The sequence below is a fragment of the Rhincodon typus genome, chromosome 7 (genome assembly GCF_021869965.1).
Source record: "Rhincodon typus isolate 14 chromosome 7, sRhiTyp1.1, whole genome shotgun sequence".
NCBI lineage: Eukaryota > Metazoa > Chordata > Chondrichthyes > Orectolobiformes > Rhincodontidae > Rhincodon > Rhincodon typus.
The window spans coordinates 60,618,477-60,639,522 of NC_063338.1; the positions used below are offsets into that span (position 1 = coordinate 60,618,477).

A 21,046-nucleotide genomic window follows, 5' to 3' on the forward strand; every position below is an offset into this window, starting at 1 on the left:
AACCACTCCTTCTGATAGCACATTTCCTACAAATTTGAATTCCATATTGGATTTATTAGTGTCTCTCTCATACTTTTAGTGTTTAGTTTTAATCTCCCTCATAAATAATTACATCTTCATTATACCTATAAAACCCTTTCATCATTTTAAAAATCACCAACAGTTTCTCTCTCTTCTCAAAAGCCTGTTTTATTTTTCATGATAGTCATAATCTCTTGTTCTGGTATCATTTTTCAATATCTTTCTGGTACTGACTCTAATGATTTCACATCCTTTCCACAATAATGGAGACCAGAACTGTGTAAAGTACTACACATGATCTGAACAAGGTTCTATACACAATGTAGCATAATTTCAGCCATTTTCAAATCTATTCCTCTAAAAATGAATCCGAGTACTCGACTTGCATTATGTTAGAGGCTTTATTAACCTGTGTTGCTACTTTAAAAGATTTCTGTCTTGTATCTCTAGATTCTTTTGCTCCTCTACCACATTTAGACTCTTATCATCCAAACAGTATGTGGCCTCCTTATTCTTAGCACCAAACTGCACGAGCTAATACATCCAAATTGAAATTCACTGTGTGAAGAGGTTTAATAATTATCTAGGTGGGGCTTTTGGAACCAGTATCTGCCATGGAGTGGTTGACTGAAAACCTCCTGCAATGTTAATGGAAGCTTGTTTAAAATTAAACCATTAACTTAGCAGAACATGCATGGACAAGCTTTTTTGTTGAAATTGAATTAAAGCTTTTGAATTCAGTTCGAAAGTGACCTGATTGAAGTTAGATGCAAGAATAGCATTTTTTCCTTGAAAAGGGAGTTTGTTCTGAGCTGTTAATTGAATAGGTTATCTCAGTGTAAGGGTTTCAGTTTGTGGAAACTTATAGATCAGGATTGTTTGGTTATAACTCTGCATTCCTTATTCAAAGCTGAGTTAGTCTAAGATCTCAGTTGTGAGAGTCAAAGGAAAAGGCTTCATTGCTCACAGGACCAAAACTGAAATGAATAAGTCAATTTAGAAAAGGAAAGTTTCTCTGGATTTTAATTTACTGTAAAGAGTAGGCGGCATGGTGGCTCAGTGGTTAGCACTGCTGCCTCACAGTGCCAGTGACCTGGGCTCAATTCCACCCTCAGGTGACTGTGTGGAGTTTGCGCATTCTCCCTGTGTCTGCGTGGATTTCTGCTGGGTGTTCTGGTTTCCTCCGACAGTCCAAAGATGTCCAGGCGAGGTGGACTGGCCGTGCTAAATTGCCCACAGTGTTCAGGGGTGTGCAGATTAGGTGTGTTAGCCATGGAAATTGCAGGGTTACGGGGGCTGAGGTGCTCTTTGGAGGGTTGGTGCGGATTTGTTGGGCTGAAGAGCCTGCTCCCACACAGTAGGGATTCTATGTAGATGGAATTTTATTTTGCCAGGTGTCTTAAATCTTTTAAATGGTGTTATTTGTAGACAGAATATAAAATAAGACAAACCAATCTTTCGTTTTTAAAGTAAACTTTTGTCTAATTGTTAAAATCAAATCTGCACCCTGGTGTGCTTATGGTTCAGTGAAAGACCGACATGTTAATTTGTGGAAAAAAAAACAACTTATGGTCTATCAAACCAAATTTTATTCTGGGATCTGGCTTGTCCAACAGTAATGTCAGTTGCGATCATATCATCACACTTGATTCTCCTAACACATTGTCTAAGTCTGCAAATATCTTATCCTTTTACAGATTTTTTTTAAAAACACTTAGAAAAATGTCTACTGTCTTGTTTCCAGTAAAGTAAGGCCTCAGCTGAGGAGACTGAAAAAGAATCTGATGAATAGAAAAAGAAATAAGATAACAATGAATTCTAAACTTATCAGTAATGCAGAAGCATTGTAGGACTCTGGCGTGTTCAAAAGTTATTGGTTACCTACCAATGCATTATTAGTTCAATAATTTCTACAGCATTTCTCGAATAATATACATGACTTAACAAAAATCTTACCATCTCATATCGGGCTCTGGTCCTTTCATTTTGAAATCTGGCAAATTCTCTTCTATCATGAATAGTGACAATCAGTTTCCAAATGGCAAGTAAAGCAATGCCCACGGTCAGAATACTACCAACTACTGCTATCAATACGGTTACGGGGTCAGTTTCACTCGCACATTCTGTAAAATAAGAACAGATCATTAAATAAAAGAATTGCTCAATAAGTTTACTTCATCCTGCAAAAGCAGAACTCAAACTCTAGCACCCTGCAATAAACGCACAGATTTTGTTTTTGGAATATTTCCTGCAAAACACTGTTGTTACTCCTAAGTATTTTATAAAAACTAGAACTTCTTGTTGAAATTGGCTTCAAGAGTGAAAATATTTTGGATACTGGATGGGTATGGGGTTGGAACTTCAGCTCTGAGTTAAGCATGACTATCTACCATCTGATTCATCCTCAGCAAGTAGCACAGGAGACGGATTGAATCATTGGCAACAATGGGATGGACCAAAAGCTTCGGCTTCAGTTTTTCATTATTCAACTACATAGCTCTAGAATAGCCACATCCTAACACCAGAGCAGTAGGTTCTAGATTTTTGCAATAATGAAAACTTCATTGTGAAAATGGTGCAGGAGTCCAAAAATCAACTCTGAACAGCTTTGGATTCCTTATGTAAGGAAAGAATTGTTAGCTTTACAGGCAGTCCAGAGAAAGTTTCCAGATATGGATGAGCTGTCTTATGAGGAGAGATTGAGTAGGTTGGGCCTGTGCTCATTGCAGTTTAGAAGAATGAGAAGCAACCTTATTGAAACATACAAGATTCTTAGGAACTTGCCAGGGTGGATATAGATAAAGGTTGTTTCCAATTTTGGGAGAGTCTAGGACCACAGTGCATATTCTCATATTAAAAAGTCATCCATATAAGAAAAGATGAGGAACTTCTTGAAGGTTTTGAATCTGTGAAATTCTTTATTGGGTCATTAACTGTATTCAAGGTGATATAAAGAGATTTTATCAATAAGAGAATCAAGGATTATGGGGAAAGGGCAAGAAAGTGGAGTTGAAGATTATCAAATCAGCCATGAATGACAGAGCAGACCCAATGGGCTGACTGGCCTACATCTGCTCCTATGTCTTATTGTCTTAGAGGTCCCTATGTGAACATGAACCTACCATTTTGCAAGGGTTGGGAATGGGGCAAGGTTGCATTTTGTACATCTGTGTTTCGTGGAGGCAGCTACCCATGTAAATCAGCAGCTATCTCCAGTCACATCTGCTTTTGGTAACCCAAGCGTGTGAAACATGATGTGACCCAACAGGCACAGGTTTACAAACAGATCTGTCAAAAGTGTCAACAAAGAAAAAATTGTCAAGGTATTTAAAATTCCTGACTGTCAAATCCTTGAACAAAAATGTATGATGCATTTAAAAAAAATTCCGGCTATTTCACTCTGTTCTTGAGAGCTACCATTACTGGATTAGTCCTGCATGACTGATATCACAACCTTCTATTATCATTGCAGTATAGCTGCCATTTCATAATTTGATTGACAGTTTTAAGTAGTTATAGACTCTTTGAAGTGGGACCATGAAGACTAATGGACATTTTTACATGAGATTACGCACTTTAATGAAATGTTGTGGTTATGAGATTACCTAGTTGAAGGAAGTTAAACGTAGCAAATTTGTTTTATGAGTGGGAGTATTTTTAACATAGTGAACCCATCAAAAGACACTTAGGTTGTTATTTCATTTCATCTTTCCATGGATCCTGTGGTCTGCCCATGATAGATGTAAAATCAATGAGTGGAGGGAACATGGATTGGTGTACTGAGTTGACATGATAGTTTAGAATAGAGTGTAAGAGGATTTTGGGCTATCTGGAGAAGCATAGGTTTGCATAAAGAGAATAAGGTTATGAAGCTGTTGGGACACGATATGCATGGAGGAGGCAAAGGGTATAGTGTGGGAGATGTGATTGCGAGCATTAAGAGCTGTTCTTTGTTTCATCACCTTTTTAAAAACATAGTGCTAGAGCAGAAAGGCAGGCCTTCTGTCCAGCATCCGCCTCCACAAACACACCCCTGGCAGCCTCCGCATTCTTTCAATGTTGCCAGGCCCAATTCCCAGAGAACACATTGACCCTGTGATGAAAATTCCAACATCCATGACCACTTCTCTCAGATCCTATATGTGGAGCCAGGAAATGTCCTGCCTTTGATAGTCTGATGGAATATAGATTTTTCTAGGATCTAGGTAAGCCCTGAAAGTAATTAAATTGGGCACTGTTCAGTTAATATGGAAGGTCATTCTATATGCATAATCACGATGTTGATTTAGATGAAGAAATGGAGGAATCTAAAGAAGTTTGATCTACAAAGGCGGTTTGATAGAATTCAGACAGGAAACCATTGATCAATATATCCCTGCTGAACTGAAAACAAAGAATGAGAACTTCACAAGGGCAATTCACTGTTGAAAACATACCTGGAAACTGTTACTGATGACAAGGAAAGGAAAGCCATGATGTAGAGATGCCAGTGTTGGACTGGGGTGGACAAAATCAGAAGTCTCACAACACCAGGCTATAATCCAACAGGTTTATTTAAATTCACAAGCTTTCAAAGCACTGGTCCTTTGTTAGCTGAAGTGGAAGGAAGCGCACAGGCGCAGAATATACAGGCAGAGAGATAACAGCAAGATAATTCCAGGTAATTAAGAGTGTCAACAGATAAGTACATATAGTATGAGTTGAGTGTTGAAAGGCTGAATAACAAGTCTTTGCAAATGATCAGAAGCGTCAAACAGGGTGAGTAAAGCATCAACAGTTGAATAACAAGTGAAGGGTGGACCTATGAACAGATTAATTAAGGTAGAGAAATAATTACAAATACTCAAAAATAAGATGGTACTAGAGACAAACTAAATGGCTGAAATAACGAGTAGCCATCAGTAGGTATTAAGAAAAGAAAAAGCAAGCGAGAGCTGGGATATTAATTAAAGAGGAAGTGCAATAACAGTCCCACTGCAGGAGGAGAAACATTGATAAGCTTTTGAACGACCAGGTTACATGAAGCACTAGAGGGAGTCGACAGCTTGGTGGTATTACCAATGGACTGTTAATCCAGAGACTGAGTAATGTTCTGGGGACCCGGGTTTGAATCCTGCCCTGGCAGATGATGAAATCTGAATTCAATAAAAATCTGGAATTAAGGGTCTAATGATGACCACGAATCTGTTGCCAATTGTCAGGAAAAAAACCCATCTGATTCACAAATGTCAACCAGAATTTTAACTTCCTGAAACCAGGATGAAAGTTGGCCATTCAGTTGGCAGAAGATTGAAAGTAGATTTTGCTTTCTAATGGAAGGTGGCATAAACCTATTTTTAATCCATCAGCATGATATGCATACACTCTAAAGCACAACAGAGAACGAGATATTTGCCTGCTTCACATCTGCAGTTAATGTCAGGCAGAGAAGATGGTTTAAGTATATTCAGTGCTGCTTCTGAAGCAGCAGGAAAGGAACCAACAGTCCATGACACAGGGCCAAGCTACACTAAAGACCAGATTACTGACAAGAGCCACCAGACGGGCCTAGTGGTATTATTGCTGGACTGTTTTCCAGAGACCCAGGCAATGTTCTAGGGACCTTGGTTCGAATCCCACCCTGACAAATGGTGGAATTTGGATTCAATAAATATCTGGAATTAAGAGTTTAATAATGACCATGAAACCATTGTCAATTGTCAGGAAAAACCCATCTGGTTCACCAGTGTCCTTAAGGGAAGGAAACTGCCATCCTTACCTGGTCTGGCTACAAAATGGTTGACTCTTCACCGTCCTCTGGGAAACTGGGGTGAAATGGACAGTAAATGCTTCCCTAGCCAGCGATGCCCTCATCACGTGAACAAATTTTTAAAAATGTCAGAAAGGTTGACTAAGAATTGCTGAGTTGCTGAGTCGAAGATGACTGAATCTTCAGGGATAGTATGTGAAGGGAATTAGCAAATTAATTAAGGAATGAGGAAAACAAAGGGCTATAGAAAGCTTGTTTTGGGGAGGGACTATAAGAAATACAGCATTTTGGTTCCTCAAGCCTGTCTCACTATTCCACAAGATCATGGCTGAACTAGCCCTGGTCTCCTCTGTGCCAGATCATTATAGCCCTCAACTCGTTGATATTTCAAAAATCAACCTACCTTCTCTTTAAATACATTTAGTGAACCAGCCTCCACAACACTCTGATTTCCAGACATTCACTACTCTCTGGGAGAAGAAATTTCTTTGCATCTCAGTTTTAAATAAATGTCCCTTATTCTGTGACCATGTCCTCTAATTCAAGATAACTCGATTAGTGGAGAGACTTTCTCAACAACTATACTGTCAACTCCTCAGTTTTATTTATTTCAGTAAGATCACCACTCTCACTTCCAAACTCTAATGAATATAACCTTAACCTGTTTAGACATTCTTGATAAGTCAACCCCTTCATACAAGGAATCAGCTTTGTGAATCTTTTTTGAACTGCCTCCAATGTCAGTACATCCTTTCTTAAACATAGGAACAAAATCTGTACACGGTTCTGCAGGTGTGGCCTCACTAAGTATAGTTGTAACAAGACTTTCCTACTTTGAAACTTAATCCCCTAGCAATATAGGCCAAAATTCCATTTGCCTTCTGAATTACTTGCTGCATCCACATGCTAAAGTTTTGAGTTTCACTCACAGGAATACCTAGATCCCTCTGCATTGCACTTTTTTGGAGTTGCTATTCATTTAAATAATAGTCTGCATTCTGATTCTTCCACCAAAGTTCATGACCTCTCACTTTCCTACCTTAAATTCATCTGCCGAGCTTTTTATCCATACTCACATGTAAAAAGAGGATGAGGTGGTGTAAATTGCTAAATGAATCACTTCATTGACGAAGATCAAGAACTACATGTATTTGGTGTTACAGGTAAAGGTAGATAAGACAGAGGAAGGGTCACTCGACTTGAAATGTTAACTCTGATTTCTTTCCACAGATGCTGCCAGACCCACTGAACTTTTCCAGCAATTTATGCTTTTGTTTAAGATGGAGAAATGGTGTTTACGGAGGGGCTTATCATGGGGAGAATGAATGAATCAGGGATTGTCCTTACTCTCCAGAATGTAGTAGTAGGAAGATTTGTATTAATATTTAATCAGCCTATTTAGACATGCTATGACACATCTTCAGAACAGGTGGGATTCAAACCCAGGCCTTCTATTCCAGAGGTAGGAACTGCTACTGCACAAGAAGAACTCTCGGATCCCTGGAGTTTTCTCATGAGGACTGTAGTACACTTATGCTTGTTCAGTTGCGGTATTGACAGACACGGACCCAAATCTCTTGATTTCTGAATAGTTAAATTTCAGACGTATAAAGAAGATCAGGACACTGCAAAAGTTCTGATTTGTGAGCTATGTTAGCATTGCCTGAGAAGCTCTGATGGGCTGATTCCAAATTGTCCGGGGCTCTGTGCAGAAGTCCCCAACTCTAAGCTAAACAGAGACTTGGGACGGATCCACAACTTATCTTGATAGTTACCCAGGACGTATCACACTTTTTAAAATATGGTCTAGCGTCTGGGTAATTCTACAACTGATGCCCTAATCACCGCAACAGCCATCTAAAAACCCAACTGATGACTCACCCAGCCACCTTCTGACTATGCAATTAGCCCCTAACTCTTAACTACCCTCCCCACCCAATCACACCTGACTACTCTGCCTAATCAATCACCAAACCACCTCCCTAGACCTGCACCAGTCAATCGCCCTGATCATGTGACTAAACCCCCAAGCAAAACCAAGAAACCCCTAACCAACCAACTAACCTAACCCACCTGATTACCCCATTGACCAGACAAACCCCTGACCACCAGAACAGCCTCCCACCAACCTATTCGACCAAATGGCAATCCACTGATCCAACCTAATTAACCCTTCAACTGCCCAACTACACCCCCTTGACCACAGCCGTGTTTACCCCACTGAAGCCCCTGAAAAACTTGCCACCAATCACTTGAAGAATCCCATTCCCAACCCAATCCAACTACATCCAATCGAATACATATTCACCCAGCTACTCAATCATTTAAAGTCTATCCTGTAAATGTATGTGAATATTTCATCTATTGCTGCAAAAAAATGGGGCATGCCTTCACATTCCCCACTGACTCTATTGCAATCAGCTGGGCTTCCCAGATGTTGCAACATGCAATTCTGCTGCAGCCAGGTTTGGGAGACCCCAAAAGAAATGGGCAGTAGCACTGCATTGGGAAATTTTTCACCAGCAGTTAGAATGGGCACAGCTTGGTCATGTACACAGTGAGTATTTTCTCTGACGTTGGAAGCTGAAGGATGTGGCACTGGAAAGTGGATGAGGCAGGGAGTGAGCGGGATACAGAAAACGCAACTTACATAATCTCTGATGAAAACAAGATGATATAAACAGTTGTATGATGTGACTTGCAGCAAGAGACACAACATTCCATAGAGGTTTGCATGAGCTACGTGTTGATGTCTGGTAGCCACACTTAAAAAGTAAACAGTGCACGTAGCAATTTTCATATTATATAACACATTTTTTATTTCAGCAGTCACTGAACACTGAACCCTGGCATAGAACAGGTTATTTTCTGTCCTTAACTGACATCAGCATACAGGCATGTCCAGTTCTATACAATGGAAACCTTGGCTGGCTTGTTAGCTGCTCAGCTCACGGCTGCTGACAGGAACTGTAGTTCCCCATAATGTGCTGAAATAGCTTATAAACAGAGCATGAGGATTGCACTCACAAAGTTTTAGAGCAGCGAGACTCCTTTAAATAGGATTCTCTGAGATAACCAAGAATTAAAATATTCAGCATCACAGATTTAAAATTCTTAAATTTCTTGTGTCACTACAAAAAAGATTCCGTTGTCTGTTATATTTGTTAACAATTTTGACAACCAAAGTTCAAAGCAAATAGTTGCTTTTATGTTTTTGTAAGCTTTTTCTCAAACACAACAAGGTATGATGAACAGTTCTGCAAAAAAAATCAAATAATTTACTTTCTTTGTGGGTTTGGAAATGCCACAGGATTTTTAACATTCACCCGGAGAAGGGTGTGCCTTCAAATTAGTGTCTAATCCAAAAAAACACTACTCCACAGCACTGTGCCAATTTTCATCATATGCTTAAGTCCTGAATTAGTGTTTGAATTCATGACATTCAATAAACAGAATTGATAATTTTGTGTCTAAGTGTCATTACATTTGAAATATTTTCCAAATGAAGTACTATGGGGGAATCAAATAATATTATGACCTGCAAATACAACAGATAACAAAAAAGAAATACAATGATTCACCTTTAACTCTGGAAATAAAGATCAATCAAGAGAGTGAAGAGGAGAATATTGAAATGTCAGCTTTCAGTGGTGGTGCTATGAATTTCCATCTAACTCTACTTTTCAGTTTTTAACGCTGTATACACAGACAGAATATATATTACATATGAGAGACCTCCCTGCCTGACTTATTTTCTTACTTAGCAGCAAGCTATGATAAAACAGCACAAGTCAGTGAGGCAGACAAGGTTGAGCAGATGCATCCAAGATCTATGCTGTGCAACAGAATGAGAACACAAGTATGTGTGTGTGAGCGGAAATGAGATTGGGTTTGTATGAGAGAGAGAGAGAGAGAATTCATTAAAAAAAATAGAAAATACACTAACCTGGTTCCTTTAGAGCAGTAAGGACAGATTTTCCACTGATGTGTTCTGAATAAGTAAACCTCATGACACAGTCATTTTCAGTTTTGTACAAACAGAGAACTGCATCCTGATCATCGGTGTCTGAAAAAAAGATGGGAACAATCTTCAGCCCTCAGGCAAGAGCCAGCTACAACTTCAACACAACAGGGGAAGGCTAAAAGCCCCATTGTTTTCTGTGAAATGCACAGCCAAAGGGTATCAGTGATCTAATTATCCTTAATAAGAACAATGTTCTTTTTACTAGTTTCTACATATTGCTGATGCTATTTTAGTCTTTGTGCAACTTTGTAGTTTCGTCAAGTTTGGAGGACACAGACTTTCTCCGCATCTGTAATTCATTAGGATTTCAAGATACACTTTTGAAATAGAATGGAGCAGCATGAACAAGCAAAACTATTATAGAAAAGCCACAACTTGGGAGCATTCTTAGACATTACTAAATTATAAATGCCTTAAATCTCAATCAAATTAAGAGGCATCCTTCAAAAATGACAAGAATCCATTGTTTAAAATCGTAAGCTTGGTCTATTCAAGTCAACATTCCAATTCTTGAACGTAAAATCTTGCATTTTAACAATTTTGTATTACTTACATGCCCTTTAAAGAGTCTAATTATTGATGGCTTATTCTAAGTGCACAGATAACTGGTTTATCATTAGAAATAGAACACTGAGGTTTTATCATTTACCAAAATCACAACCGTAATTCAGAGATTTTGATATAAATAATCATTTTTAAAAAAATAATCATAAACAGCTTGTCCTATTCATTGAATCATGTTGACACTGGGTTAAACTGGTCAGTAATTCTCAGTGACTTACTACCATAACCAAAATGTAACACTAGCCAGAAACCAACAGGAATGGCATTCTGCCAGTTAAGTGGAAATGAACATTTCATGTCACGATTTGGAGACTAGAACCAGTTCATTGTTCTGCGTGCGTACATTACTCAGGGTTCAGGGTAAACTACATGGGATACTGTAGTGATTGGAACCAGGGCTAGGTGGATCTCATTGACTATGAGATCCTTGATTGGAATTGTTAACCTGGGCCAATCAGGGAGTCTGAGCTGGGAGATATAAACAGGAGATTCAGAAGGTCTCAACAGTCTAGGGACTGGCTTTGAGGTAGTTGGTCAGAACCCATGTATTGTGCGCATTAAATAAAGGGTGACTTGGTGACAGGATACTGGTCTCTGTGCAGTTATTTCAGTGGTGACGACAGAAAACAGTATGTGCCTTAAGAAAATTCATTTGCAACTGTTGTCTTTGAGTTAAGGTAAGCATTTCTGGCATCATGACTTTATTTGGGAAGCTTGACTTGTTTGATCCTGCCAAAGACTGGGCCCAATATGTGGAAAGAATGGAATTTTTTTTCCTAGGCAAATGATATTGGGGCGGATGAAAAGCAATGAGTAATCCTACTGACTGCTTGCAGACCTGCAACATTTTTGGTTACTAGGAGCTTAGCTATGCTTGAGGCACCAGATACTAAAACCTTTCAAGAGTTGACAGATTTAATTCAGGAATATTATAACCCCAAACCTCTTCTAACTCAGACGTTGCTTTCCTGCTCCTCTGATGCTGCTTGGCCTGCTGTGTTCATCCAGCTCTACACCTTGTTATCTCAGATTCTCCAGCATCTGCAGTTCCTACTATCTCTCTAACTCAGATGTTATTGGTTTTATTCAGCTGTTCAAGAAGCAGGGGAGTCCGTATCAGAATTTTTGACAAGGTTAAGATGACTGGCAGAGGCTTGTGATTTTGGGTTAACCTTGAATGAGATGCTGAGAGACCATATGGGATGTGGGATTGATGATGTAACCATGCAGAAGCTCTTTCTAGCCGAAGCCTAACTGGTCTTCAAACAGGCACTACATGTGGCTTTATCATTAGAACATGCAGCAAGTGGAACATGGGAGCTACACAGCATCCCAATGAAAGTGGACATCCTCACCTATCCGACTGAGCTTGGGGAACACCACTTGAGTGTAGGCAACCGCAGGGCATATCCTGAGCAGAGGGACCCTAGCCTCCAGCAAAACCCCACAACAAAACCAAACCTCGGCCAAATGGCTAAAAAGGTTCTTCAGAATCCAGACTGGCAAGCCATTGGCAAGCTGCCATGCAGACTCAAGACAGCAAAGGAATCCAAGGAGGCCTAACTTGAGCAAAAGAACTCTTAGGCTGATATCCAGGAGAGTGCACACCCACTAAAAGTTCCCTACATGTGGATTGGACAAGTTAAATTGCTTAGGAACGTCCAAATCAGAACTAATTAACATAAATGTCTAGTTAAATGGTCACCTGGTTTTCACTGGAGGTAGATACTGGCGCAGCTGTATCAGTGAACCAGTGTCACTGAACCAGTTTTTAACGAGATTCGCTCTGGACTCCAACCCTGACTTTTGCACAAGAGCTCGGCCAGATTGAGAATTTACACCAGGGAACCATTTCTAGATTCTGGTTCCGGTTTCCTATGAAAAGCTGTTGTTGCAGTTACCACTGATCATAATAAAAAGCTTGAGCCCTAGAGTGCTGGGGCAGAATTGGCTGAGAAAGATTCATCTGGATTGGCTCAATATTTTTCAATTGAAAAATAGCTGCCTCAGTAAAGACCTAATGAAATAACCAGAAATTTTTCTGGAAGGGCTTGGGACTATCAAAGGGGCCTGTCCAGTGTCATTTGCCTGATGGGCAAAAGTAGAGGCAGAAGTCAGGATTCCGGAAAGCAAAGGAATTATCAAACAGGTGCACTTTGTGGAATGGGCAGAACCGGTTGTATCGATTGTGAAGGCTGATGGCTCTCTTCACCTTTGTGGAGGATTTTAAGAAAACGGTAAACCGTTTCTCGCAGCTGGATAAATACCTAATCCCTCACATAGCAGACTTATACATGAAACCAGTGGTGGGGTGTCCTTCACGAAGCTTTTTGTACTTGCAAATGCGACTAGATGAGGAATCTCAGAAGCATGTCGCAATTATCACCCATAAGGGTTTGTACCAATATATAAGACTGCCATTTAGAGGATCATCAGCCTGCGCCCTTATCCAGTGGACAATAGAGAACATTTTACAAGGGCTATCCCAGATTGCCATTCACCTAGACGACGTGCTAATAACCAGGAAGACCAATTTAGGGCACTTGGAGAACTTGTATATAAACATTTCTCTCAGGCAGACGTACATCTTAGACAGGAAAGACACATGTTCCAGGTGTCCCAAGTGACCTACTTGGATTACAGAGTTGACAAAACCGAGTTACACCTGTTGGAGGATAAATAGAGGGCGATCAAAGGAGCCTCAGCTCCCATGTCTGTACTAGAGCTTAGGTCTGTCCTTGGATTGGTGAATTATTATGGAAAATTTATACATAAATGGCATCCATCTTGACACCTTTACACTTGCTATTGAAAGGCATCCGCTTTGAAAATGGTTGTGTAGCCAAGAAGTAGTGTTTAGGGATGTGAAAAGCAGCTTTCATCGTCTAAGGTGTTGACCCACTATGATTCCAAGCGAGAGGTGGTGCTGACATACAATGCCTCTCTGTATGGTATCGGGGTAGTGTTGGCTCACTGGTGGCCCAACGGAGAGGAACACCCGATAGCGTATGCTTCCCGGAGTTGGCTGACACTGGCTGCAAAAATGCCTGGATAGAGAAAGGGGGGTTTGGCTGTGAGGAAGTTAAATTGTCATAGTACTAGACCACAAATCCCTGCTGGGGCTACTTAAAGAAGACAAGGCTGTGCCACCCATTGCTTCTGGTAGAATTCAGCATTGGGGCATTATTCTCAGCGCGTACAAGTACAAGTTAGAATGCCATCCTGGAAGCCAAGTGGCGAATGTGGATGTCTTCCACTGGCAGATACTCCACCAGTGATGCCTCCTCTAGTAGAGTCTATTTTGGTTTTAAGCTTTCTGGGCATCCTTCCTGCCACTGCTGATAATATCCGACTGTGGACACAAGTGTTGTTGGACCTTCTGAATCTCCTGTTTATAGCTGTCAGCCAGGGCTCCCTGATCGGCCCAGGTTAACAACTCCAATCAAAAATCTCAGTCAGTGAAATCCACCTGGTCCAGATTCCAATCACGACATCCCTACCCCACAAAGTCTGGGTATGTAGGCTTGTTCTTTCTGTTGTAGCTTCTCCTGGGACGTTTTTGTCCCAGGTCCCGTTCCTCTGACTTGGATTCGGACACGGACGCTTTGTACCAGACTGTAGCCCATCTCTCGCGCCTAGAGGGTCTCAGAAGGGTTTCCTCCTCTTCTGCCAGTGGTAACAGTATCAATGCTGTATCCATCTCAAACTCTGAGGTTTTCTGGACAGTACATGGAGGGGGAGATTGTAAGCAGTTTACAAACAGTTTACAGAGAGATATTGATAGGTTAAGTAAGTGGGCAAATAGAGCATAATGTGGAAAAATATGAAATTGTTCATTTTGGGAGAGCAAAAGAAGAGAGTATTATTGAAATGGAGAAAAACTGCATAAGTCTGAACATAAAGGAAGTTGAGGGTGCTTGTGTATGAAACACAGAAAGCTAGCACACAGGTTCACGATGTAATCAGGAAGGCTAATGGAATGTTACCCCTTGATCAAGGGGGTTGAAGTATAAGAGTAGGGAAGTCTTATTGTAACTGTACAAGATGCTGGTGAGAATACATTTGGAGTACTGAGTAGTTTTGATTCCTTTGTTTAGGAAATATATCATTTCATTGTAGACAGTTCAGAAGAGGTTCACTAAGACGATACTTGGCATGGAGGAACTGGCTTATGAACAAAGGCTAACCGGTTGGGACCTTATACTCAGTGCAGTTTAGAAGAATGGAAGTTGATCTCATTGAAACGTATAGGATTCTTAAGGCGTGACAGAATAAATTCTGAGAGAATGTTTGCTCTCATGGGAGAGAACAAACAGCAGAAGGCCTAGTCTCAGACTAAAGGGGTGGCATTTAAGACTGAGATGAGGAGGATTTTCTTCTGTCTGAGGGTTGGAAGTCATTGGGACTCCCTGCCGAGGAGTGGGGCAAGGGTTATGGAGAAAGGACAGGAAAGTGAACATGAGGAACGTTGGATCCAGCTCAAGGGGCTGAATGGGCTAATCATATCCTTACTACTTATGCGTGGCATCTCAACTATTTTAAAGGCGAAAGTAGCCAAATAATACAAAGACAGATCAAGAATGTTTTATCACTAAAAGCTCACTTGGGCTTTGCAGAGTGCATTATGATTTGTGCATACTATCGTCTCTACAGATAGACTGTGTTATACTATTGCAGATCTTGCATGTTTGGAAAATCTCAGGGGATCAGCCAGAATCAGCATTAACCATGCACTTTTAAGGATAAACTTCATATTTACTATTAATAATTTGTGATGAAAATGGATTGATATTGAAATCCTAAGATGAAAACAGTTCTTGTAAGATTGATTTGGAGAGGAAATTACTGTTTATTTAAGCTTAGAATTCAAAATCTCACTTTATTTACTAACTGGGCAACAGTGCAACAAAGCAGTGGTCTGAAATTTGCTGGTCACTCTTGGTTGGGAAAACAGGCAGTTGGACCCGTAAGCTAGAGTGCTGTGCCACTAGTGACACGTCCAATTTCAGCCCACCAGCCCCTACCCACGATTCTAAAAATGGCCCAGAAATTCTGTAATTTCTTTCTCGTCACAAAGAAGTGGAATACCTTCAAAACAATTCCAGCCTTCCCACTGGAGATTAAAGTCTTAAAGTGGATAAAGACTGATGCTATCATGAATGGGTGACTGCTCTGCTGACTTCACACTGATTTTGGGCACTATTTAAAACGTTGCTTTTAAGGACTTACTAAGAAGATTACTAATGAAGACAAAGGCTTACACTGTATGCTGGATGAGCCTGAAGTTAATATTTCAGGGCAAGTTCAAAATTAATAACTGTGTCAGAGAGAGTGGCCTTCAGAAGATGGAGTAGCAATAATTGCCTTGGTTACTAATTATGATAGTTTCACAATAAATGTAGTCTACTAATATTAAAGAATAACCTGTGTGATAACTTTCTCATAAAATTAAACTTTATATTGCCATGATGGTTTCAATGGAGCAGCACTGCAGATACTGTTCTTTCATTTACTCACTCAATCTCATTTTGTCACCAAGCAGGAGCAGCAGTTATGCAAGACTCACAAAAAAGTGTGACTGGCTCACATTATAACTGAACAAATTGACTGATTTACATTTCCAAGTGCATTGCTTTGGGAAAATCCATGCAGTTCTAATTGTAAAAGCACCAGAGGCATTCTCAGCAGGCTTGCAGCAGTACACAATCCCACCCAGAACTTTTAAAAAGTATGCCTGGACAATTTAAAAAAACAATTGGACAAAAAATGTGTAACAATTTTTCTTTGTTTATCAATGTTGCATTTTGACTCTTCATTCAGAAATAAGAACAAGTGATGAGAATGGGATTACGAACTGGAGATAACTGCACACATGCTGGTATCCTGTCAGCAAGTTACCTTTTATTTACCTGTACACCGTATACTGGCTGTGGCCAGCCAGCTCGGAGTCAGTCCTCTGAACTGAGAAAATTCTAAATCTCCTGGTTATATTTTATATTCTTACCAGGTAGGTCCAGGCAGCAGTTTTGTGGTAGTGGTGAAAAAGAGTCAATACCTCTCTCTGTGTAATCTCCTTGCTATTTTGGTCAGCCAAGGATTCCTGATTGGCCCAGATTAACAACCCCAATCAACAGCCTCAATAAACGAAGTCAACCTGGTTCCAATCACTACACGCAGCCACCCCCAACCCAATCCACTAAATCCGGGGATGTAGGCCTGGTCTCTCTCTTGGTCAGGCAGCATCAGAGGAGCAGGAGAGTCGATGTTTCAGGTTGGGACCCTTCACCCAGTCCTGATGAAGAGTCCCAACCAAAAATGTGACTCTCCTGCTGCTCTGATGCTGTGTGAACTTCTGTGCTCCTCCATCTCCACACTGAATTGACTCTAACTCCAGCACCTGCAGTTCTCACTGTCCCCTGGCCTTTCTTGTGTAGCTTTCCCTGCAACGTTTTCGCCCCAGGTCCAGTTCCTCGGTTTCGGACTCTGACACACCCAACGTGTACCAGATCATACAATATCAAGGCTGCATCCCTCTCAGACTCCGATGTTTCCTCAGAGGAGGAGAATCTATGGTTTCTGACAGGCCTTCTGGCTGTTCTGTGGGGCCAGGTATGTTTTGCTCCTGCCCAGTTTGTGAGGTAACAGCTTTCAGATGATCCACCTGTTTGTTCAGGACTGTATTACCTACCTGAATTTTGGAAGTCATCGTACCTGACCTCACTACAACCTTGGCTCGTACCTATATGGGCCATTTCCATGGTTCTGACACCAAACTTCATCCCCCAAATTAAACCGTCTCTCTCGCTTAGAGGCAGCCTGTGGCCAGCATTGGCATTCCCGCTGCCATTTCACCATCTGCCACCAGGTCTGGGAATGCCAGGTTTAACCTGGTGTACAGTCTTCTCCCCATCAGCAACACTGCTGCAGTTATCCATGTTGTTGCGTGTGAGGTGATCCTATAATCAAACAGGAACTGGGACAGTTTGGTATCAAGTGACATTGCAGGCTGTTTCTTTAAGCCTGCCTTCAATGTTTGGACCGCTCTTTCAGCTAGACCATTGCACGATGGATGGTATGGAGCTGTCCTTATGTGCAGATTGCTATTTGACTTTTGGAAATATTTGAATTCCCTGCTGGTCAATAACGTCCCGTTGTCCGCGACCAATACTTCCAGGAGTCCGTGAATCACGAATGATGTTCACAGCTTCTCAATCGTCATCCCTGAGTTTGCCAAATGAACTTTATAGTTGTCCAACCACTTTGGGCGTCCACACGGAGCAGGAACATTGAGCCCATGAACTGACCGGCATATTGAGATGCAACCAAAGCCAGGGTTTACCCGGCCTTTCCCACGAATGTGGGGGCGCTGCTGTTGGCAATTTTGCCCTTGTTGGTACTCTGGGCACTGCCCCACCAATGCAGCTATGTCTACATGCAACCCTGGCCACCAGACATAGATTCTTGTTAGCATCTTCATCTTGGAAACCCCTCGGTGACCCTGGAGGAGCTCAGCCAGTATTTGGCTGCGATCTTTACTCAGGACAATCGCTCTTGCTCCCTACAGTAATATGCCGTCGTCTACGGTGATCTGTTCTCACCGGGTCCAGAAATGTTTCAATCTGGGTTGCAATGTCCCTTCTGTTTTCCCCCATTACCACCAGCTGTCTTCAGTTTTGCTGTGACAGGATCTTTGTGCCCACAGTCAGATATTGTCAGCAGTGGCCGGAAGGGTGTCCACAAAGTTTAAAACCAAAATAGACTCTTCCAGGGGAGGCACCACTGGTGATTATCTAAGAGTGGGAGGTGGCTCAAGGCATCTGCGTTCGCCACTTGGCTGCCTGGACAGCGTTCTAGCTTGTACGTGCTGAGAATACAATGCTGAATGCTACCGGAAGCTAGGGCGCCATTGCCTTGTCTTCCTGCAGTGGCCCGATCAGGGTTTGTGATGTGTTACTGTAACATATTCTCATCCGTAAATATACTGGTGGAACCAAAGATGATTGCCAAACTTTCCTTCTCTATCTGAGCATATCTGAGTTCTGCATCAGCCAAAGTCTGGGAATCATACCCTATTGGGTGTTCCTCTCCATTGGGCCAGTGGTGAGCCAACACTACCCCAATACCATACAGGGAGGCATCGCCTGTCAGCACCACCTCTCACTTTGGATCACAGTGGGCCAACACCTTGGATGACAAAAACTACTTCTTCACTTCCCTAAAGACTACTCTGACCCTTTTTCAACAGCAGGTGTAAGGGTACCAAGATAGAGGCCAGGTTACATATGAATTTTCAGTAATAATTCACTAACCCAAGGAAAGACCTAAGCTCTGGTACAGAGGTGGGAGCCGGGGCTCCTTTGATTGCCCTCACTTTATCCTCCAATGGGTTTAACCCAGTTTTGTTGACTCTGTAACCCAAGTAGGTCACTTGGGGTGTCCAGAACACACATTTTTTCCCTTCTAAAGGCACACGCCTGCTTGGGAGAAACATTTAAAGCACTATGTACAAGTTCTCCAAGTACTCTCGGCCAGCTGGGGTAGCTCTTGTGAAATGTTTTCCATAGTCTGCTGGAAGAGGATACGGGCTGATGCTAGCCCACATGGCAGTCTTGTATATTGATATAAACCCTTATGGGTATTAATTGTAGTGTACTTTTAGGACTCCTCATCCAGTCGCAATTGCAGGTAGGTGTGGCTTATGTCCAGCTTCGTAAAGGACAGCCCCAACCCACCAACGTTGCATACAATTCCTCTGTGCGAGGGTTGGGGTATTTATCCAGCTGTGAGAAGCAGTTTACCGTTTGCTTAAAATCCCCACAAAGGCAAAGTGAGCCGTCAGGCTTCACAATTGGTACGACCGGTGCTGCCCCTTCTGCAAACTGCACTGGTTTGATGATTCCTCTGCTCTCCAGCCTCCTAATATCAACCTCTACTTTTGTCCATGAGGCAAATAGCACCGGGTAGGCCTTGCAAAATTTCAGGATTGCTTTCTGGTCAACATGTAAAGTGGCTTTGGCCCCTTTGATAGTCGCACGCCCTTCCTGAAAAATTCCTGAATATTTCACTAAGACTTCACTGAGGCAGCCACTTGCTAACCGAAAAAAGTTGAGCCAATCAAGGTGAATCTTTCTCAACCAATTCCACCCCAATAAGCTTGGGCCCGAGCCTTTTACTACCAACGGTGGTAACTGCACCAACTGCTTCTCGTAGGAGGCCGGAACCGAAGTCATACCCTTAATCTGCAGTGGTTGCCCAGTGTATGTTCTCATTCTGGCTGAGGTCTTGTGTAAACTTAAAAGTTGAAGTCCCGAGCAAATCTTGTTAAAGACAGATCCTGCAACCACAGATACAGCTGCACCACTATCGATCTCCATGGGAACTGGGTGGCCATTTAACCAAACATTAATTGTAATCAGTTCTGATTTGGATGTCACAAAGAAATTTAGTTGTTCTAACTCACATGTAGGGGGGCTTTGCAGGGTGTGCACTCTCCTGGGTACTGGCTTATGAGTTTTCTTATTCAAATCAGGCCTTGTAGGATTCATTTGCCGTCTTGAGTCTGTATACCGGCAGCAACTACAATGGCTTGCCAGCCCAGATCCTGAAAGACCTTTTAGCCACTTGGCCAAGGCATGACTTTGTTGTAGGGTTCTACTGTGAGCTGGCCTAGGATCCCTCTGCTCAGGACAAGCTCTGCATGAGGCCCTGCAATTGCCTACACTCAAGTGGTGATCCCCAAGCTCAATTGGACAGGTAAGGGTGTCCGCTTCCATTGTGATGCCCTGTAGCTCCCACGCTCCACTTCCTGCATTTTCTAATGACAAAGCCAGTTGCAGTGCCTGTATGAAGTCCAGTTGGGTTTCAGCTAGTAGGCGTTTCTGCATAGTTACATCATTAATGCCACATACCAAATGGTCTCTCATCATTTCGTTCAGGGTTACTCCAAAACCACATGCCTCTGCCAAACCTTAACCTTGTCAAAAGTCCTGATACAGATTCCCCTGGTTCTCTCACAGCTGAATAAAACCGATAACTTCTCTGAATTAGCAGTGGTTTGGGGTCATAATATTCTTTACCCAACTCCATCAACTCTTGGAAGATTTTAGTGTCTGATGTCTCTGGGAAAGTTAAGCCCCTTATAACCGATAAAGCTGCAGGTCTGCAAACAGTCAGAAGGATTACTCGTTGCTTTTCATCTGCTCCAACATAATTTGCCTGGAAATTTATATTGTATTCTTTTGAAATACTGGGCCCAGTCTTTGACAGCAGGATCAAAGGGGTCAAGCTTCCTAAATAAAGGCATGATGCCAGAAATGTTTACCCCAACTCCAGGATGACTGTTGCAAGCAAATGTTCGTCAGGTACATACTGTTTTCTCCTGCTGCCACTGAAATAACTGCACAGAGGCTGGTATCCCGTCACCAAGCCACCCTTTATTTGCTAGTGCATAGTACACTGGCTGTAGCCAGTCAGCTCAGAGTCAGTCCCCTGAACTAAAGAGATTGTGAATCTCCTCTTTATATTGGTCAGCCAGGGATTTCCTGATTAGAGACAACAAGGTGCAGGGCTGAAATTGAATCAGAGATAGTAGGAACTGCAGATGCTGGAGAATCCGAGACAACAAGGTGCAGGGCTGGATGAACACAGCAGGCCAAGCAGCATCATAGGAGCAGAGAGGCTGACGTTTC

General features: G+C 41.9%; 1 protein-coding gene across 1 annotated transcript in view; it reads right to left on the reverse strand.

Annotated features, from left to right (window-relative positions):
• The window catches only part of itgb5 (integrin, beta 5), a 129,225-nt gene that overhangs the window by 6,467 nt on the left and 101,712 nt on the right, over positions 1-21,046 (reverse strand). The window contains exons 13-14 of the mRNA XM_020526797.2: positions 9,717-9,836; positions 1,978-2,144 (exon numbers count right to left, since the gene is read on the reverse strand). Coding sequence (XP_020382386.2) covers positions 1,978-2,144; positions 9,717-9,836 — 287 coding nt within the window. The remainder of the gene's footprint in view (positions 1-1,977; positions 2,145-9,716; positions 9,837-21,046) is intronic.